Source organism: Rhinolophus sinicus, chromosome 3 (genome assembly GCF_057876585.1).
Source record: "Rhinolophus sinicus isolate RSI-liver-muscle chromosome 3, RSI-T2T, whole genome shotgun sequence".
Taxonomy (NCBI): domain Eukaryota; kingdom Metazoa; phylum Chordata; class Mammalia; order Chiroptera; family Rhinolophidae; genus Rhinolophus; species Rhinolophus sinicus.
The window spans coordinates 94,269,042-94,290,689 of record NC_142503.1 but is presented as its reverse complement, the minus strand read 5'-3'; the positions used below and the strand labels follow the sequence as shown (position 1 = coordinate 94,290,689).

The following is a 21,648-nucleotide window of genomic DNA, read 5'->3' as shown; positions in this document are numbered from 1 at the left end:
AACTGGAAGTGTAGGTGGGGGTCCAGATCAGGTGGGACCAGGAGACAAGGGGGAGAGGGAGGGTTGAAATGATCCCACAAGGGGGATGGGCAGGAGCCAGGCCCTGGGGGGTTTCCAAACGGGAGGTCACGGAGGTCATTGCTGAGGAGAACGGTGCTGGACAAGGGTCATCTAAGGTGGGGGTCAGCCCAGGAGGCCGCCCAGGACACCCTGCCCCAGAGGCAGCAGACGGTACAGAACTGGAGTGGCCGCAGGAGATGAGACAGGCCCTACTCGGGTGACCCAGGAGCCAGGGGCACTCGGAGTTGCCAGGCAACAGGACAACAACTCCATGCAGTGCCCAGCTCAGCTCCAAAGTCCTGTAATAGCCCTCTAGGGACTGTCAGTTCCCGATTAATAGTGTCAGGGACTTGGGGGCTGGGGGTGAGCATTACGGATTGCTTTAGGGGGGTCGTGTATTTTGATGATTGTTTTCAGCATGCTGATAAAAACCTGTTTGCTTCCTTGGAAGGATAGGAGGTTGTGTGTGTGTGTGTGTGTCCTTGCAGTGTGAGAAAACAGGGGAAGATAAAAAAGCTTTCAGTTAGGTCAGGAGAAAACCAGGGGAACTTCAGTGCCATTATCTGAACTGGAAGGAAGGAACGATACTGGTGCTGTTGGAGCCTCCATGTGCCTGGTGCTTGTACCTGCAGAGGTGCCAACCTGTCCCCTACCCAGCGATTGGTGGAGGAAGGCCCTCTTTACAAAGGGGGAGACAGGCTCAGGGGCTGTGTAAACCACTGAGGCCGTGGGACTGATGCCATCTCTGGGACAGCCACCCAGGACGCTTGCCTCCAAAGCAGTGCTCTTTCCAGAGCACTAACCGTTACTACAGCTCCATCAGAGGGTCAAATAGAGGCTGAGGTGTGGGGACCAAGTCAAGGAGTGAAGGTACATCTGTGGCGCTAACGTGAACGCCCAAATCACTGACCAGCCAAAGCCTCATTGAAGGATCCGGATGGCGGGGATTGTAGCCCTGGGACCAGTTCTGCCCATCCGTCCTGGGACCCTAGCCTGATTCTGGCATCGGGACCCCTCTCTGGCCGCTCCCTCTGTGTGGCTCTTCAGCTGCGTTTCCTACAGCTGTGTGTGCCCAGCGGCCTGCGCGGCCTCCAGTTCTGCGGTGGGTTCTTCACGCCCTTCTGCTGGATCCCAGGCCCATTCGCCTACTGCCTAAACTTCCCTGACCCAAGTCCCCAGAGAACAGCGTCTGCCTTCAGGACACCAGTGTGGCCCTGCAGCTTTGCCCCAGGGGACCTCAGCTCAGGTTCTTAACCCTTATCCATCAACCCTTGCTCAGCCACCTTTATTCATTTCTCTAACCAATCATGTTAATAATGTAATCAGTTCAGGTGAAGCCAACACACAGGTAGGATCTGGACAGTAGCCTGCGTTTAACCAGAGGTCTCCCTGTCCCCCATCCAGGCCCAAGGGAACCTGTGTTCTTTGCTTCCTTTTTATGTAGTTATATTGCAACTACGTGGAGTCTTAAAGGTGGTTTGTTGTTTTTTTGAGCTGCTTTTAACTCTAAAAGGAGTACTATGCTGCACTTAATATTGGGGGCTGCTTTTCTAGCTACTGTTATATTGCAGAGACTCAGTCATATGTTTGCAAGTCACTGTAGATTGTTCATTTTGCTGGGTAAGATTCTGTCATTGGTCCTCTTCTCCCCCAGTGATGTAGCCAGGTTTTTGTTACTGGGAACAGGCTATTATAAATCCTCTTATCCATGTCTCCCATTACACGTGTGTAAGAGGGTAGACTCCTTCCCAGGGAAGAGCTGAGTCATAAAGCATTCGCCGCAGACCACACCTGCCTCCAGGGCCCCCACCTTAGACACTGCACAGCACGGACCCAAGGCAGTAACTAACTGCCTTAACCTACCGAGCGTCAGTCATCCTGCCTGTGACAAGAGACGAAAGCTGCACATGCGTTCAGTTTGCACTATGTACAAGCCCTGTGTCAAGTCCTGCACTAGGCACGGGGACCTCGATGAGAAAGGCAAGGCCTCGCGATACCTCGCTGACGAAGACAGACCTGGAAATGCATTCTCTCAGCACCTGGCTGGGAAGGCCATGAGCTGGTGGCTGTGAGAGCGCCCTGGGACGGAGCTGGGCTGGGCTCAGCGGTCCCCGAGGGAGACGGACTTTCTGCTAAGGTTTGGGGTGGGGGCCGCAAGGAACAGGGACACTGAAATGAGGCAGAGACCATTGAACACAGAGCCCCGACAAGCAGAAGGCATGCTTGTCTGCAGGCCTGAGCACTCCCCACACAGGAATGCTGCCAGAGATGTCCCGAGGCCAGCGGCTCCACTCAGCTGCAACAAGTGACCACACATGCTTAGGCAGAGTCTCAAGCACGTCTGTGGATGTTCAGTACCTCCTTAAATCCTAAACTACCCTGCAGGGGAGGCATTGTCAAACCTCTTTCACAGATAAGGAGCCTGGAGCAAATTGCGGACCCATAAATTGCTCCACCTCATTTTGGCTAGGTAGTAAAGCCCAGACCCACACATGGGCCTTTTCTGTCTCAGTCCCCCACAGGGAAAAGGAAAAGCGCCAGTCAGCGTCACATGTGTGCCCTGCACTCGGAAACGTGTGCACAAAACAAGAGGCTGGCCCTTCCCAGACTGTTCCTGCCCTGGCATGACCCTTCTGGCTCCACCCAGCTGCCCCAGGCCATTGGGACAGCCAGCCCTTCAGCAACTCCCCTGTGGTCTGCGCTTTGCCCCAGGCTCCTTACCTACCCCATGGGAAAGGACTGAAGCAGTTGCTTGGGGCCAAATTCAGAGGTGAGTGAATTCTGCTAATGCAGGGCCCTCTCTGCCGCTGACTTCCCTCCCGGTGCCTCTGGCAGGATGTTATCCTGTCGGCCATGGAAGACGTGGAAGATGGCTGAGCCCTGCCTTGGCCTCATGTTTCTCCCCAGCCTCACCTGCCCAATTTGTTGAATTATTATTTCCTGGCCACAAACCGACCGTGCCAACCACCGCCGGCCTGGTCCAGGCCGTCAGCAGCTCTTGCCAGCTGCTTGCAGAATCGCCCCCTGACTGGTTTCAGGGCAGCCTCAGTCCTCACAGATGCCACCAGGCCTCATCCCTCCCCCAGTACCTCTGACATCATTGCCTGTCATTCCCCTGACCCACTCACCCTGGCCTCTGTCTTTCCCAGCATGTGCCCAGCTTAGGGCTTTGCACACGGGCCCCTCCCTCTGGCCTCTGTGAGACAACAGCATGCTTGCCCTCCTACCTCCTACAGGTCTTGTGGGGACCTTCCCCTCCCTGCTCAACTTTTTTTTTTCATGTCCAGATATACATAACACAAAATTGACCATATTTGTGGTGTGCAGCTCAGTGGCATTAAGTACATCCACATTGTGCAACCATCACCGCCATCCAGCTCTGGTACTTTTTCATCTTCCCAAACTGAGACTCTGGACTCAGTCAACAGTTGGTCCCCATTTCTCCCTCCTCAGCCCCTGGCAACCACCCCCTGCTCTGTTTTTAAATTACAAACCCCTATTCTGCTAACCCTTGTCCCTCCTGCACTGTTTCATTTGTTCCTCAGCACATACCACCAACAGACCCACTCCCTCTTTTCTTTGCCCTCCCATCTCTTGTCAATTCTAGTTGTTTTATGTAATGCGTGTCCCTCGCAGCTGAAACAGTGTCTGACTGGTTTGTTGAATGACTGACTGATCTAGCCACTGCTTTAGGCTGTTGCCTGGGTCTCAGAGGCTTTATCCAGACCCTACTGATTCCTTCTGCCCTACTGATTCCTGCAGTCCTGCTGTCCCCCTAAAATTGGTGAGCGATCACCCTGTCTCTCCTGCTGCCCATGACGTAGCAGATTTTTTTCTGTCTTAACAGAAAAGAATCTCCCGTTCAGGGTTACCCTTCAAATCACAGCACCAATGCAGGGCTTTGTTTCTAACTACAACTTGAAACAGCCACCTCTAATTGTTAAAGACAGTAGAAATAAAATGCAAATAACACAAGTGACCTATTGTGGATCCAGGGGAAACCGATGAAAAGGCCGTAACTGGTGAAGAGAACAAAGCCTGACTCGCCGCGTCCTCCTGGCTTTCTTTGGGAGGCAGATCCCCCGGAACGAGTGAGACCAGCACCCTAGGCAGGCCCAGAGCCCTTCGTCACTCACCATGTGTTGCCAAAGTTCTCCTGTGCTGCGCTGAGGAAAGCGGCAGCTGGGTGGGGCGGGCGGCCCTCACAAGCAGGTCAGCCCCTGCCCCTCCCGGCCTCGCTGTGATGTAAACCCCCCTGTTCCAGACTGAATGGCTACACTTTGCAAGACACACTCCCGGCTTTCCAAGCTGGTGCTGAAATTCAAAATGGGTTCATGGGCGTTCAGAGGCCCTACTTGAACAAAGGAATGAGAATGGTTTGTAAACAAGTACCTGGAACATGCTAGAAGCCTGTTTTCAGTCCTGTTTGCCAGGTCCATCCAGTGCGTGTGAAGGCTCTGGGCTTGTTTCAAAGCCTGACTGCCCCAGGCTCTTAACTGCAAAGGTCTGGACTTATTCTGTGAAGAGCCAGCAGGTGCCCTCGGCAGGGTCTGGCTGGCACAGGGCATCATAACCCTGCAGGCAGCGGGTCCCGGTCCCAGATGGGCCTGGCCCACAAAGCTCGCTTCCACTTCCCAGAGACCTGGGTCCTCTGCATGAGATTCCACATACAGCAGCCTTTGCTGGGCCCTGACTACGTGAGGGGGTCTTCGTGGTGTCTAGGAACCAAGAGGAAAGGAGCTCGCCTAGCCTAGTGAGGCCATCACTCATCCGGAGGGTGAATGGAGAAGGCAAGACGGATGCTGAGGAGCTCCCACCCAAAGGTGTTGTGTCAGGCCGCCCCCCGTGGCGCCCCATCTGGACGGTCCCTGTGCTGGAAAATGCACCATGTCTGTGAAGATCGCTGAGGCTTCAGCGTGGCATGTCAGGGAGCTGGGACCAGGTGGGGTCAGTGCGCAGGGCTGCAGGTTTGGCTCCAACACAGATTCCCTGGCACTGTTAGGCTAGGTCCCTCTCTCCCATCATAAACCATCATTCCTTCGCTGGCTAGGAGCTGGGCTACTGGCAGGTGAATGGAGACTTTTCGACAAAAGCTGATTGCCTGGGGTAAGTGTGTAGGAACCAGGTGTTTCAAAGAATTGGAGACTCAGCTTAATCCGTCCTCCCCAGTGAGGCAGCATCACCCCAGCGCCAGTCTGCCTGGGCTCAGCCCCTCAGAGAACTGATAACTCACCGCCTCCCAGGCCAGCCTGCTGGTCTCTGTAGTCGGCTGGCTTTAGAGCTTTTCTTCACTTGGAACACAAGCAGGCCTGTGGTCTCCTCTTCAGCTTTCTCTGCCCACCAAGAAGAAATAGCCAACATATTGAGTATTTACCATAATCATACTGGGTATTCACTCATTTACTCTTCAACTACAGCCCTATGAAGTGGATACTATTATTATCCCCATTGTACACATGAAGAAACCGAGGCACAGAGACATTAAGTAACTTGCCTAGGGTCACAAAGCCAGAAGCAGCAGCATTGCTTCCATCCCGTGGTCCATAGTAACTACAGAGATTTAAAGGTGGTGGCTGGAATCTTCCTCCAGGCCGAAGGAGCACCATCTAGATTCCCCTCACTTCATCTGGGTGTGCTGCATGTTGGCCATGAGGCTCTGAACAGACATGGGCTTCTCGTGTGGCCTGCCCTCACTCATCTCTATTCACAGAGCACAGGGATGCATTGGCACTCCCTAGGAGGGACCTGCATGATTCTTGGGGTGTGCCTGAACCACAATGAGTGAGGGCTCTCCCCAGAGCTGCTGTTCCCCAGTCTTCCTCCTTCATTGCTCAGGGCTCTAGAGTTTTGTATCCCATCTACCTGGCTCCTGCAGGACCTGCCAAGTAACATTGCACAGCACACAGTTGCACAGGCTGTATACTGCCACACTCTACAGGCACTCTTCACATAGACTGTCAAATGAATGAGTCCTCTCCCCAGAGTTGTGATGCACCAACCTGCCCAGATCCCTGGGCAGCAGATCTGTCTTGGGTTCTGATCGGAGCTGGTTGGGGGTTTTGCCTGCCCTTGAAAGATGTTTTCCAGACACTCCGTGGTTCTGGGGTCGTCTCTATGCCTTGTTGGCCAAGCCCCTTGAGGTCCACCCTGCTATGGAGCTGGCAGGGTTCCAGGCGGCCCATGCACGGCCCAAGCTGAAACTGGATGGGAACCAGTCCACCTTGAACCTGCCCCCATGGTGCAGAGGAATGAAGCAGCCCAGGGCTCAGCACCCCCAGGTGCCAGGTTGGGACTGAAACCCAGGCCTCTTGACTCCAGGACCGCGGGCTGCTTTGCTCTGCCAGGCTGCTCCCTCTTCTGTTGTTTCATCCTGTTCCTAAGTACCAGGAGGGCATCTCGAGGGCAAACAGATCTTCTCCTCCTCCTCCTCAGGTTTCCTAACAGCACTGAGCAGCAGGCTAGGTAATTGCTGGGTTTTGGTCCTCTTTCCAGCTCCTAGTAGACAAAGTACTCCGAGGCCACAAACAGCAGGGACCCAGCATCTGGGGTGTGGATCTAGCCGTGACTCATTAGAGTGCGAGTTGGGACTGGAGACTTTAGTGTCTCCCAGAGGAGTAAATCAAGGCAGTGCCACACCAGGGCAAGAAGAGTTTGTTCTGATTAGGGCTTCTCTGGCTTTGGAGGTAGGTATGTGGCCATAGTCTCTTCTTTTGCTCATCAATGAGTGTTGATTCAATGCCCAGCCAGTGTTGGTACTAGGGGTGCGTACAGAGAACCCACAGTCCTTGGCTATGAGAGTTTATGGTCCACTGGAGAAAACGTATTATTTGTAATAGATTGTGGAAAGTACTCAGGACCATCATGTGCAGTTGCACAGGTTGTGCACTGCCCAACTGTAAGTGCATACTTCACATACCCTAGGAGATGAATGAACCCTCTCCTAGAGTTGTGATGTACCACCAACCCAGCTGCCTACACTGGCCTTAACATCCCCTCATAGACATAGTATAAAGGTATATGTAGGCTGTCAAGGAAGGACCACTCTCATGGTGGGAGGTAAGGGAAAGGAGGTGGCTGGTGCCAATCAGAAAAGGTTTTGCCCCAGAGGAGATGCTTAAACTGGGTCTTGAAGGGTAAGACAGGTCACATCAGCGACGTATTTATACCCCGTTTACACAGAGGCCGCTGTTGCCTTCTGCTGGTGTTTGTACCTCCAGGGTGATTTATATTTTCTATTTCTGGAGTGTCCCTCACAGCCAAGAGGGCACTGGGAGCAAATGCCACATCTGTTTGCCTTCACAGGGCTCTCTCAGATGCTGGATGGCCACTCCCCCACCCAGGGAGTACCTACTGATGGCAATCCGGTGACAGTGGGAGGGGTTCAGGGGGTGGGGGGGACTTGCAAGGCTCTTAGTGCACAGGAGTCCCCAAGAAGGAGCGAGTCCAGACCAGTGATTACCACTTACTAGGGTGATAATTTGTTGTTGTCCCGAGCAATTATAGATTCCATTTGTCCAGGCAATAGTTGCAAATTGGATATGGGACAGGCAGGGACAGAGATGTCATTTGAAAACCAAAGAGCTGGAGGAAAATGGAAGAGTGTGTGCTGTTGGTTGAGGAGAATGTCAGAGGAGAAGAGAATAAATGCCACCTTGTTTACGATTCTGGCACATTTTCTTTAAAGTCAAGTTCATTGAGGTATAATTTACACACAGTAAAAGTCACCCTTTTTAGGGTACAGTTCTAAAGTTTTGACAAACGTTTATGGTCTTGTAACCACCCCCACAATTCAGATTATGAAACAGATGTTCCCGGGGCCCCTCTAAAGTCAGCCCCAGCCCAGCCCTTGGCAACCACAGGTCTGTTCTCTGCCCTGACAGTTTTGCTTCTTCTAGAATGTCATGTGAGTGGGATCACAGAGTATTGTAACCTTTTGATTCTGCCTTTAACTTAGCAAAATGCATTTGAGATTCATCCACTTTACTGCACAAATCAGTAATTCGTTCCTCCTTATTGCTGACCAGTAAGTAACACAGTTCATCCAGTTCTCCAGCTGAAGGGAGGATATTTCAGTTGTTTCCAGTTTGAGGTGATTACAAATAAAGGCTGTAAACCTTTGCATACAGGTCTTTGTGTGTGCATATGTTTTCATTTCTCTTGAGTAAATACCCAGGAGTGGGGTTGCTGAGTCGTGTGGTCAGTGTATGTTTAACTTCATAAGCAATGGCCAGACTGTTTCCCACATGGCTGTACCATTTTGCATTCCTACCAGTTCCAGTTGCTCTCATGCCCTGTGAAAAATGTAAAGAACAAAGTAAAAAGGGTGCTGCAGAGATTGTGTTGCTAAGGCCTCAGTGTAGCAGGGCAGCCACTGGGAAAGGAGGGTCACAAGGAAGGGCCGTGGACATCCTGGCCACCCCAACCCCTGTAATGCTGCACCCCCTTCACGATGCCTTTTCCATTTTAATCTTTGTAGAGACGATATTCAGGCCCTTGCTGGGATTACTCGTGGGGCCTCTTTCTGTTATGGTTCCCAAGGTGGATGAGTTTTACACATTGGGCCTGGAGCCCATGCTGGGCCTCGCTCTTGAGAGCAGAGATAGCAGGTAAATGACCACAGGCAGTTTCCTGCGCGCCAATGCCTGTGCAAACTGTCTCTCCCTGTAGCTGCACGTAGGGTGTTCCGGAGGCCATTCTGACCGGATGGGAGATGGGGAGACAGACGTTGAGGGGTGGTGACCCCTCCCCTCACCCCATGATGGAAAGCTTGGACACGGAACCCGGTGTGTCTGCTAACACTGGGAGTATGCTCACGGATGAGATACAGAGGGGCAGAGTGATTGCCGGGCCCTGGCCTTGGGAATTCGACGCTTTTGGGGTGGGGGTGGGGGATGAGCAACATACACCCCAGGCTAAGCAGTATTACCACAGTGGACGTGTTGCAGTTCAGGGATCCATACCCCAAAACTGGCAGAGGCGGCCATACCACTCCTGTGCATGGAAGAAAAGTACCCTAACGTCCGGGCTGTCATGGTGATGGGAATTTGGCCTTAAAGGAGTGGGAGCTCTCCAGTTGGTGAGGAGAGGTGCTGGGGCCGTGAATGTGGGGGGTAGGGCAGTGAGGTGGCCTGGAAGTCAAAGTGTGGGGCGCCCATGGAAAAGACAGTCATCTGCACGATTCCTGCCAGCGCACCCTTCAGCCACTTCCTCCCCTGAGAAAAAGATCTAAGATCCATGGGCCTGTATGGAACCCTAGACGCTGGCCAGCACAGGGGTCCCCAAAGATCGGAGGGTGCAGAGGAGATAATTGCCATTTCTAGACCTCTCTGAGACCTCCTGAGTCAGAACGGGATAAGGGGAAATGGAGAGAGAGAAGCAGCTTACTGGAGGTCAGCCACAGCCTGGGGTCAGAGCTCAGGTACGCCGAGCTATCTCCTGTTGGGTCATAGGTGGGTGGCTGCCACGGGGCCCTGCCAGGACTAATGCTGTATCTGTCTGTCCACCCAGGTGCAAGTTCTTCAGTCTGACTGAGACGCCAGAGGACTACACCATCATCGTGGATGAGGAAGGGTTCCTGGGTGAGTACTTCTCTCACTTGGAACTTGGCTGCACTGTGCTCTGTGGGCAGCCCTGGCTGCCTCCTCCTAATTTCTGCCTCCACCTGCTTGTGGGTTAGAAAGTCGGCAGAGAGTCTTTCTCCTCTCCCGGTGTCTCCCCCACCCCCCAACTGCTCGTGAGACTGGCCCCGGGGCTAAAGGGTCCAATGAAACACAGTGCTTACCCAGCCAAGAAGGAAGGCACCTGTTTCGTGGAGCATCTACCGTGAGCGAGGTGCTTTAAATGGTCCTTCGTCTTTGTTCCCATTGGAGCAAGCCCGTTACCATCCTTTCACGGTTGTCTTTACCTTTTCCCCATTTTCTCAACTGAAATAAATTCACGTACCATAAAATTCACCATTGTGAAGTACACGACAGTTCAGTGGTTTTTTGATATCCACAAGGTTGTGCAGCTGTCACAACTCCGATTCCCAGAGCGCAGTCAGCACCCCAAAAAGAAGCTCCATTACCCGCTAGCAGTTGCTCCCCTTCCCTCCCTGCATCCTTTTAGTTTTATTGTTAAAGTGTATTTTGTTTGTCCTGCTCCAAAGTAACAGCGAACATTCACTCCTGCCGACCGATACATGTTCATTTCTGAGGAGGTGGTGGTATTTGTATCCGTAGGAGCTGAGAACAGAAAGGGGTAGTCATGTGCCCCGGGCCAAGCAGGGGGAGCTGGACTTCCCCCAAAGCTGGTGTCCGCTCTGAATCACTAAGTTGCATTCTTCAAAACGTGCAGCAGATGCAACAAATTTGACATTTTTAAAAAACTAAGTCCCACCCCAAACACAACTATTAGTAACTATAATTTTTTCTTTCCAACTTCATTCTGTGTGCAGCTTGTCACTTTTTAATTTATAACCATATTGTATCTAGAAATGTTTTCACTTAACACCGCAACTTAAAATTTCCTGTGATATCACAGCCTTTCATAGCAGCCCTGGGTAAGGGTCTGCCCCTTTGGTTAGAATTAAAGTTGTTTTAATTTTTCTCCAGTGATAAATTTTTGAACTCTGTAAATGTGTAACATTTATTCTTATTCAGGTTGATTCCTAAAATAGGGTCTGAGAAATAGCATTATGGGGTCAGCAGTTGACTGTTTTATGGTTGTCAATTTGTGTTTGGAGAGCTGTTGCTGCCTAAGAAAAAGTTATGTGTGTTTAAAGTAGTATCTCTCATATTCCTTTTGTGGAGCTAGCTACAGGGGGAAAGTATACAGAAAAGACTCCCCTGTACCCCGCTGCAGAGATGAAGCACCCCCGGGATCATTTCAGTGACCTGAGGGTAAAGAGTAAAGACCCATTTTGCAAGAGGGAAAGCTGACATTGAGGTGCCCAGGGTCACTGTGAATGGGCCTGTCTAAAGCAGGAAGTGCCCACAGGGTGGCTCCAGCGGAAGCTTCTGGGAAGTGGTGTGGTGGTTCCCAACAGACCAGGGTCAGGAGCAGCTGAGAAGGGGCGTGGGCCAGTGTGTGGCCACAGCATTCTGGGAAGGCTCTCAGAGGCCAGGATTTGGGGTGGGGGCTGAGCGAGAGGCAGGGATGCCTCGTTCCACCCTCTCACTTGAGCTCTGGGGTGTTTATCTTAGGAGGCTCCTCTTCAAGGTTTGGTCTGTGGCTTCTCCTGTGGGACCGGGACGGATGCTGGCTATGCCGCGCCGTGTGAAGAATGGCACCCTGTCTCTCAGTTCCGCAAACACTGCTTCTCACCCCGGAGCCTCCCTCCACCATTGTTAATATCAACCAGGGTGCCTTGGTTAGGCGTAAAGCTCTCAGGTTAGGAACCAGCAGCTAGCCACAGTTCACATGTACGTTTAAATGCTGAGCCTCTCCTGGGAGGGTGGGGCGATTGTCAATGACATTACCCAGACAGCTTTCTGTTTAATGTGGAATTTTAGAGGTTCTTGGCTCAAATCATGCTGTATGTCTATGTGGCAAACAGAAGGTGTGTGTGTGTGTGTGTGTGTGTGTGTGTGTGCCTGTGCATAATTCAATCTTTTATATACTTAATGAGCACTTACTATGTGCAACGCTAGATGCACTCGGGGACCCAAAATAATAGGAACAGCAGCTCCTGCCCTGCCTGTGGGTAGTGGGCAGCATCTTAGGTTTGCAGCTAGAGGGGTGCAATGCTCATCAGGACCCCTCACTGGCCCCCACCCATCGCAGTCCCCTTACCTGCGTCATTGGGATCTGTAACACGATGGGGCATGACAGGCTCATTGGGCCTTGACTGGCTGAAAGGTGGACGGTGGAAGATGTTGAGAGGTAACACTGGGCTTCACACCGGACTAATACGGGAAGACCCAGGTTCCTGTCCCGCCTGCTACTTCCTGCTTGTGATTCTGGGCTAGCGACCTGGGGCTTCTGTGGCCTCATCCCAAACACAGGACCACCTCCCTCCCTCCCTCCCTCCCAGTTCCGTAAGGCGTGCTCAAGATGTATGAGGTGGGGGTTGGCCCAATGGCTCAGGCCGTTAGAGCTCCGTGCTCCTAACTCCGAAGGCAGCTGGTTCGATTCCCACATGGGCCAGTGGGCTCTCAACCACAAGGATGCCAGTTCGATTCCTCGAGTCCCTCAAGGGATGGTGGGCAGCGCCCCCTGCAACTGGGATTGAACACGGCACCTTGAGCTGAGCTGCCGCTGAGCTCCTGGATGGCTCAGTTGGTTGGAGGGCGTCCTCTCAACCACAGGGTTGCCGGTTCGACTCCCGCAAGGGATGGTGGGCTGCGCCCCCTGCAACTAGCAACGGCAACTGGACCTGGAGCTGAGCTGCGCCCTCCACAACTAAGACTGAAAGGACAACAACTTGAAGCTGAACAGAACCCTCCACAACTAAGATTGAAAGGACAACAACTTGACTTGGAAAAACGTCCTAGAAGTGCACACTGTTCCCCAATAAAGTCCTGTTAAAAAAAAAAAAAAAAGATGTAGAGGCGCATATGTGGACCCACGCAGTTCAAGCCTGTTGTTCAAGGGTCAGCTGTGCTCCTACACAGTGAAACTGCACATTTTTAAAACTCTTTATACATTTTACCCAACCCCCACCCAGCAGTAGCTGCCACCAGCTGCGTAACAACATACAGGCTCTGGCGTTTGGTGAGCACTCGCATGGACGCCCGGCACTCAGCTAAGCACTTCATGGGATTCTCTCATTTAATCCTCCAAGCATCTTCTGGATAGATCTTGATTGCATCATCCCACATTTGAAAACTAAAAACCCAAGGGATGGTGGCTTGGCCCAAGGTCACACAGCCAGGATGAAACCTGCCTGCCCTACCCCAGGACTCTTGACCCTGCTGCAGGCCAGGTAGGAGGGGCCTGAGACACACAGGCTCGCTGTGGAGCACATGGCCGTGTAGCACAGGGCACTGCAGGTCCTGTGGCCAGAGCGGGGACTCCTGGGGAGGTGCGGGGCTCCACCCAGCATCAGACTTGCCCGAATTTGTGGCTAGGGTGGGGGTGCTGAGACACTGTCACCTCCTCTCCCATGGTGTGTCCTCAGCTCTGAGACTATTTTTAGGGTCTCAGACAATGGGCAGTGACAGAGAAAATCCATTTCAGTCTTGGAATGGGTCCACTTTTTTTCTAGGGAAGAGCCAGCTTGCCACCTCCTGGTGGCTTATCTCCATGTGCCCAAAGCAGTGCCTTGGGCATCCCAAGGCTTGGCCCAGGGTGAGGATGGGGCCCAGACTGCCCTTCCCTGTCCCCCAGAATGCCAGGGCAGCGTTTGGGGTCCGTGGGGTCGGAAGCAGCGAACACCATGGTGTCTAGCTGCTTTCTCTGCTCTGACAGAGCTCGCCCTTCTGGAAGCCTCACAGAGGTAACCGCGGGTCCAGAGCTGCCCATCCTCTCAATCCGGACCTGCCACTTAAAGGACCTCAGGGGCATCTATCAAGGGCTGAGAGCCAAGAGCAGAATTATTACAATTTCAGAACTGAGCTGGGACTCCACTTCTGGGAAGTATGTTTGCTCTGGCAGCACTTCAGCTGAGAAATCTCTTTTCTGACACCCCAGACAATAGGTAGAGAGGCTAGACATGGCCACCTGGGCCTTTTAAAGCCTTCTGTCCTGCTCTCCCTCCCAAACCTTTTCCCTTTTCTGGGAAGTTGTCTGCCTCTCCAGCCATCCTGGAGGAGGACTAGCCCTCCTGAGCCAGCAGGACCAGTGGGCTCACTAGACTGTGGTCACCATGGCGCCCAAGCTGGGCAGGTAGGAGCCTGGTGGGGTCCCACTCAGTTTCCTGTCCTTGGGCGCCATCTTCCCTGAGGCCAGCACAGCCTTTCCTGGGCATTACCTTCCTCATCATCACCACGGCCCCCTCAGCTCACCAATGTTTGGGCCCCTTTTTATAGCCACCCCCCCCCTTCCTGGGGACCTGGCCCTTCTTCTCATTCAGTGCCTAGGACAGAGCATGAGGGTGTCGGACCTGGGTTTGAATCATGGCACTGGTATTCCCTAAGTGATCTTGGGCAAATCACTGCCCTCTCAGAGCTCTGGTTTGTGGTGTCTCCAGTGGTAACAACAGTCCTTTTGTGGGTGAGTTTGAGCAGGTACCTGTGATGCATGGAGAGTCCTGTGTGTGTGCAGCTGTGCTTGGCTCTAGTTGCATGTCCATGAAGACGTGTGTACTCGCGGCCCGTGTACAGGCTCCCCTGGGAGCGCGCTGCAGGACAGGGCAGAAGGGATGGTCTGAATGTTTGGACTCCGGGTCTTCATGAGCTAGTCAGGGAGACTGGGCTATTGCTGCCCCTCTGAACCTGCCCCACCCTGCCCCTGCTGGTGCCAACCCCAGGGCCCCTGGGCTCTCAGGAGGTACTTGGGTGACAGTCACTGCCCACCAAAAGATGGCATTATCAGGAGCCCTCCTGGAGCTGTGTGACTGAAACAGAGAAGAAATCCAGAGCCCCCACCCTGTCTGAACCTGGCCTCCCTTCCAACTCCAGCCTCCTGGTAGGTTCCTGGGAACCCAGTTGGAAAACGACAGGATCCGTTGCTGGTGATGGCAGCACCTGGCACCCAGAAGGGTGGGGCAAACTAAAAATAACAATTGGTTCTGACTGCTGGTTACTTATCATTTCATGGCTGAGGAAACTGAGGCCAAGCATAGATAAACCGCACGTCCCTGTGGTTCCTGCTGGGCTGAGCCACCTGGCTCGTCCAAAGTCTGCTCGGGACCTTCCCGCCTCTGTCCTCCCAAGGCAGGACCTTGGAGGCTGATCCTATCCTGACAGGTGTAGGCACTGAGGCCAGAGGGCGGGCAGCCGAGGTCCTAGAGCTGCTCCCAAGTCTCGGCCCCACCTCTGGGGCCTGCCCTGAGGACCTGGGGCCCATCAGTCACAGGCCTGCTTCGTGTCGTCCTCCAGAGCTGCCCTCCTCGGAGCACCTGAGCGTGGCAGATGCCACCTGGCTGGCCCTCAACGTGGTGTCAGGCGGCGGCAGCTTTTCCAGCTCCCAGCCCATCGGCGTGACCAAAATCGCCAAGTCGGTCATCGCCCCACTGGCCGACCAGAACATCTCCGTGTTCATGCTGTCCACCTACCAGACGGACTTCATCCTGGTAACCGCAGCAGAGCACCCGGGCCTTGGGCGATGTGGACACCCCCGCAGACGGAGTCTGTAAAGTTCTGTGGCCCCCGTTCTCTGATCAGATCAGAGAGAGGTCGGGGGTACTTTGGGGGCATCAGTCAAGTGTTGGCATGGCCCAGGCTGGGCTCCAGGTCTCTGCCCACCCCACCCGCCACCTGCCTTTTGCATGGTTTGACCTGGAGGCCAGGAAGTAAGGTTTGGGGGGCACATGTGAATGGGGGGCCCTCCCAGCTGGACACCTGGCTCCCCACTCCCTCACCCCTCCCCTGGGATGGCAAGTGTGTCTGGTCACGAGGCCAGCACCTGACCACCATGTCTTTCATTCTCTTCTTCCACGGGCCCAGGGTGGGACAGGGACAGGTCAGGGCACAGCACAGAAGGTGGGGTGGGGGACAGACGTGCACCTCCTGGTCCTCGGTGTGGTCTCCTCCCCTCTGCATCCCCCCTGGTGCCAGGCCTCCATCCCCCACCGGGACGGCAGGAGGCAAGGACAGGGAAGCTGGTGCTGGGGACACACTCTCAGAGGGCCAGTGAGCCAGTCCCACTCATTCAGGGACCACAGGACACTCATGTGCTCGGCTCCCTGTCCCCAGGTGCGTGAGCGGGACCTGCCTTTCGTCACCCACACCTTGTCATCAGAGTTCACCATCCTGCGGGTTGTCAATGGCGAGACGGTGGCAGCTGAGAACCTTGGCGTCACCAACGGCTTCGTGAAGCCCAAGATGGGTGAGTGGGGCGGGCGGGCGTCTGTGCAGGGAGACCTCAAGAAGTTACCAGTTCCTGCTGTGGAGCAGCCCATTGTCAGAGCACCAGCTGAGCGCCAGGCCTAGCATGGTACCACAGTCCTCGGCAGACCCTGTTCTCGAGGTCCAGCCAGGGTGACAGATGTGGATCTCGCCAGCGATGGCCCCAGGTCACTGCCGACCTGGCCCAGGGGTTCAGGCCGGACTGCCCAGAGGCAGTGACTCGAGCTGACACTTGGAGAACAAGTAGCAGCTAAGCCAGGTGGTAGAGGTTGGGGAGGGCATTCCCGCAGACGGCTCGGCATGTGCCAAGGCCCAGGGCCTGGGGTGAGCCTGGAGTGGTAGGGGAGCTGTAGGTGGTGGTGGAGCGACGACGGGCCTCCCCAGAGCGCCTGCTGGCTGGCTGTCCCTGTGCCCCGGCCCCTACCTGCCCCGTGCTGCTCCTCTCCTCCCAGCCTCAGCACCCCTTGTCTTTGTGCTCCCACAGTCCAGAGGCCAGTCATCCACCCCCTGTCCAGCCCAAGCAACAGGTTCTGTGTCACCAGCCTGGACCCCGACACGCTGCCTGCGGTGGCCACACTCCTCATGGATGTCATGTTCTACTCCAACGGGTAGGGCCCTCACGCATGAGGGGCTGCAGGATGGGCCAAGAGGACGCGGCTGTGCCTAGGAGCCCCTGCCTCATTTGGGGGACAGACGTGCCCTAGGAGCTCATCTGAGAGGGGAGTCACAGATGTGCCCTGGGAGCTGGTCTGAGGGGGGAAGCATGGCTCTACCCAAAAGCTTCATTCTAAGAAGGGAGACGTTCTTCCTTGGGAAGCTCAAAGCTTGGTGAAGCCCGGTGTATATGTAGATGTCATAAATACCCCACTGTCCCCTGCGCTCCAAGGGCACGCTCAGTCAGTTGGGGAGCCGGAAGCTCAGGTTTCTTCATTCTGTAGATGACAGGCTTTGCATTTTTCCTCAGAGCAGATTTTAAGTTTAGGCCAACGCCAGATTGGATGGGGTCAGGGGCCAGTGAGCTATCAGTGACCACAGGCTGTGCCCTGAGGTGTTGGTCAACACAGGGATAGAGACACCCTGCCTGGGGAGGGGCAGGTGAGGGCCGTCCGGGGGCCAGCTGGGTTTCCAGCACCGTGAAGCACTGTGCTCACTTCCGCAAATGCCATGGAATCACCTGCACCTCCCGGATGAGGAGAGCAGGGTAGGGACATGCTCAGGGTTACCCGCAAGGCAGGATAGGGGCCAGGGTTGGCCCTGCTTTCCCAGGCAGTGCTCTTCCCAACACCTCATGCCGAGGCCAGGGGGCAGGCAGGCGAGCTGGGTGGGTTTCGGGGTGCAGTGGGGCCCCCACTCCACCCCTTACCAGCTCCTCGCTTCCAGAGTGAAGGACCCAATGGCTGCCGGCGACGACTGCGGCCACATCCGCTTCTTCTCCTTCTCCCTTATTGAGGGCTACATCTCCCTGGTGATGGATGTGCAAACCCAGCAGAGGTGAGCTGGGCCCCAGGGTAGAGGTCAACCCAGGGTGGGCCAGCTCCGTGGTGGGGACGTCACCCACTTTGTCCCTAATAGGTGTTTACAACCCTTCACTGCAGGTGAGCTGGCCCTGTCTCACAGGTAACAGGCAGCTTGGAGAGACCGAGGCCCCGGGTCATCCACGTGCCATTTGTCCCTCAGCCCCCTCTGGAGCTGGGGAGGGCCATCCTAAACAGCCTTAGCAAAGCGGCAGGTGTTTCACAGCCCATTCTCAGCCTTGCCTTCCTGTCCCCCAGCCCTGAACAAGGAGGGTGCAAAGAGAGTGGGGTCAATGGCTCGCGGGGGTGGGGGGGATGGTCCTTGGGGTCCCTGAGCTCAGGCCTCTCCTGCAGAAAGTGGAGCCCGGCCAGCGGGGAAGGTTCCGTGGAGTGCTGACTGGGGAGCACTGTTAACAGCCTCTGGGGTTTTTCTCTCGCTCCTTTTTAAGGTTTCCTAGTAATTTGTTGTTCACAAGCGCATCTGGAGAGCTCTGGAAGATGGTGCGAATTGGAGGACAGCCCCTGGGATTCGGTGAGCCCTATGGGGTTCAACAGGGAGGGTTGTGGGGCTGGCATTGCTGAGAGCTTCCAAGCGCTGGGGACTCACACCATCCAGGGTGACTCAGCCTCTGTCTGTACCCTGTGGTTCCGATGGGGAGACTGAGGCTTAGGGAGCCTGAGGTCCCCACTGCCTTAGGCCCCTGACCAGTGAGTGACCAGAGGTCCAGGCTTCCAGAGGATGGGAGGAGTGGCTTCAACCAAAGTGCTCTTTTCCCCACTAGAAAACTAATACCTGCTTATTATTAGAGCATTGGGGATAGAATAAAAATTGAAAAGGGGGAAAAAATCACTCCTTAGTCCCACTGCTCACAGGTAATGCCTATTGTTTTTAATGTTCCCTTCCCATAAATAAATGTATTTGCTGAGCACCTCACAGTAAGTCTCAGACATCCCAGCACCTCCTCTGGATCACAGCGACCTAGTCCCACAGGAGGATAGTCACAGGGATTCCCTAAGACTCAGTGTAGAGTAAGTTTCCACAATTGTCCCAACAGTGTCTCTGGGAGGCCGTTTTTCCCGTGAGCGTTTTCCGAGGGGCCCCAGGCCTCAGACCCCTCAGTCCGCAGGGCAGCACGGCCCCCCTGCCAGCACTGGGCACAGGCTGCCGGCCCCGCTGGGAGTGAGTGCAGATAGCTGCCTGCAAGTGGAGCTCTGTCTTGATCAGAAATGATTTCCTTAGGCAGGATTGTTAGACCCAGAAACTTGAATCCAGAGGCAGCTCTTGGTAAATCACGGGGCAGTTGTTTCCGGGGAGCACCCAGCCGCGGGGGAAGCAGTGAGCCCTAATTTCCCATTGACAGCATTCAGAATGTTCTGGATAAAGCTCAGACTGCACCAGGGGCTGCCAGGTCAGCCCTGAGAGCTCTGCTCCTGGGACAGAACGTGGGCGTGGCAGGGCATTTTGACCTGGGGGCAAGGGGTTGGTGAGGGAGCCAGGTTCTGCCAGCTGGGCCTTTCTCTGGATGAGTTCACAGTGGATGGTAACTAGCAGGGCTGGACAGTACCCCCGAACTGCTCACATCAAGGCCAAAGCCAGAGCCATCCTGGGGGCAGGACAGTGGCTATTCTCTCGAGAACTAGGAAATGTACACTGAAGGCTCCTGGCCTGACCCTGAGGCCCAGTCTGTCTCTCGGGGCCTCCTTCTCCACGAGCCCCAGCATTTCTTTTGCCCACATTTGCTGCCCAGTGTACAGGGTCATGGGGTTGTGGAGATACAGTAGCCTGGGGAACTCACCAGTGAAGGAGGCTGGAAGAAACCACTGTAAGCTTGGGCAGATTGCTTAATCTCTGAGCCTCAGTTTCCTCATCTGTAAAATAAGGGTGAGGGTAGATGCTGCCCCATGGTGGTTCTGAGCATCCCTGAGGTGTCAGTTACACCAAGTGCTCAGCAAGCAGCAGTTGCCGTCGCTGTCACATGGAAAGACCAGGTGGCTTAGAGAAGGTTCAGGAAGGGAAGGCTTCCCAGAGGAGGTGGCTCTGGAGCTGACCAGTGGGCTGACAGGGAGGAGAGGGCAGTACCAGCAGAGGGAGGGTGACATAGCGGCTCCTCTCCACGGCACCCAGGTGGCTGCAGGCAGCTGGGCCCTGGGTGCAGCGTCCAAAGGTAGAAAGGGTGGGAGAATAACCTTGCCAGGTCATCCCAGGCAGAGGGGCAGGGTCCTGATGCCAGACCAGGGGGTCTGCTGCCATTGCTTCCTGAAGTCTGGCAGGCAAGGGAAGCAGCCGGGGTCAGCAGGGGGGACACAGCGATGGGCGAGAAGACGCATAGACCTGCTCGTCGTCTTATCCCCAGCCTTGGTTCTGAGTTTACCAAAACACACTCAGGATGACAATATTACCGAAACCATTCAGATGAGGGGAAGTGAACGTGGGGCAGTAGATGACACTCGAACCACCTCTCCATTGGCCGACGTCCACACACAGCTGTAGAGCTGTTTTACCTGCGTGGCCTCGTGGCGTGACAGTGAAGGAGTGTGAGCCGAGCAGGCACCAGCTGGGTCTGCCTTCCTGGATGCTGAGGGTTTTAGAGCCATGCTTATAGCTATAAACAGTCCTGCAAGAAAAATAATGTGCAATCTGAAAGATTCTAGACTGGTAGATTCCACACGTGTTTGACCATGGTTTGGAATCAGTATATTTCACATCATAACCCATCAGACACATAAAGAACTCCAACTGGTTTCACGAAACTAGACTCACTCTAGCCATATGCTGTGCTGTTTGACCTTTCCTTTTCTATTCTGTCATTTTGTAAAACGCTGGTCACCAGCCTTCTAAATTGATGGCACACATGGGTTACAGCCACAGTTTGAAAAGCACCATTCTAGATTCTAATCTCCTCCCGTCCTCCTTTTATAGAAATAGTTGTGTCTGTAGCCAAAGGTGCCTCGGTATACAACCAGCCTCCACCACACAGCAGCAGACGGTCACCAGGAGTGCAGGCATGAGGCCTGCACAGCCACCCAAAGGGCCCGCCAGGAGCTCCAGCAGACCAAGGGGAAAGCAGGTCCCTGGGGGGTCTAGCAAGCAGAACCAAGGCCAGGGAGTGGAGAGGCAGAGGGGTTGCTGGGTGTCATGAAAATGGGGATGGAGCCCAGGTTGATTCCCAGGCACTGGCCTCAGAATCCCATGGGAGCTGATGACCAGATCTGGAGTCTTCCATCCACTCCCCCTGCTCAGTCAGGGACAATGTTGGGGAAACGCATCATCGCCAAAATCAGAACAGTAGCTTTGAGGAAAACAACACAGGATTATGTTGACAGAGGAGCGGTCCTCAGATTCTGGAGGTCTTCCTGTAGGAGGAAGCTTTGGGTGGTGCCTTCAAATTAGAGAGGAAGCTGTGGGTGAAGGTAAGACCAGCTCTGGGCAACCCCAAGCCTGCCTGTCATCTGAGGTTTTTGAGAGGCCAGAAAGCACCTGCTTAAGAGATTAGAGAGAAAAGGAATTTGTCCCAGCCCCAGCCAAATACCTGACACTGCCGTTAGGACAGGCAGAGGCCGTTACCCAGTGGGGACTCTGATGAGGAAACTGAGGGAGGCTCAGAGGGAGGAAGTCACTTGGCCACAGTCATCTGGCTGGAAAAGAGTCAGTGACAGAAGAGAGGGCCTGAATCCACGTCCCCCATTGCCCACGCTGCCCCAGCTCTATCTTAGAGAACTCGAAAGATGGCAGGGAAGATGAGGTGGGACTGCAGAGCACAAAAACTGGCAGACAGTGACCACAGTTAGAACTGGGTGGAGCCCTGAGGGTGGAGAGCTCATTGCTGCTGGCCCCGGGGACCAGAAGGTTCCTGGATAGAGGGGCCTTTGCTCTAAGCCTGCAGGGGAGGAGTAGGAATAGGAATTCTCTGGGAAGATGGTGGGTACAGTACAGGCGCTCTGGCAGAGGGAGGGGAAAGGCTGAGAAGCCTGGCGGGCACCCCAAGTGATAACACCACGTAGAGGCTGAGCAGAGTTCCCTCCTGTCCCCAGATGAGTGTGGCATCGTGGCCCAGATCTCCGAGCCCTTGGCTGCCGCAGACATCCCTGCCTACTACATCAGTACTTTCAAGTTCGACCACGCACTGGTGAGTGTGGAGCACCGC

At 54.6% G+C, this 21,648-nt stretch overlaps 2 protein-coding genes across 2 annotated transcripts in view; both read left to right on the top strand.

The window, feature by feature from the left end:
- LOC109460015 (general transcription factor II-I repeat domain-containing protein 2) overlaps positions 1 to 21,648 on the top strand; it is a 372,825-nt gene that overhangs the window by 220,968 nt on the left and 130,209 nt on the right. The window lies entirely within an intron of this gene.
- Positions 1 to 21,648, top strand: part of CASTOR2 (cytosolic arginine sensor for mTORC1 subunit 2) — a 49,640-nt gene that overhangs the window by 22,220 nt on the left and 5,772 nt on the right. The window contains exons 2-8 of the mRNA XM_074328449.2: positions 9,568 to 9,638; positions 15,021 to 15,214; positions 15,837 to 15,969; positions 16,474 to 16,597; positions 17,370 to 17,480; positions 17,953 to 18,035; positions 21,536 to 21,630. Of these exons, the coding sequence (XP_074184550.1) occupies positions 9,568 to 9,638; positions 15,021 to 15,214; positions 15,837 to 15,969; positions 16,474 to 16,597; positions 17,370 to 17,480; positions 17,953 to 18,035; positions 21,536 to 21,630 (811 nt within the window). The remainder of the gene's footprint in view (positions 1 to 9,567; positions 9,639 to 15,020; positions 15,215 to 15,836; positions 15,970 to 16,473; positions 16,598 to 17,369; positions 17,481 to 17,952; positions 18,036 to 21,535; positions 21,631 to 21,648) is intronic.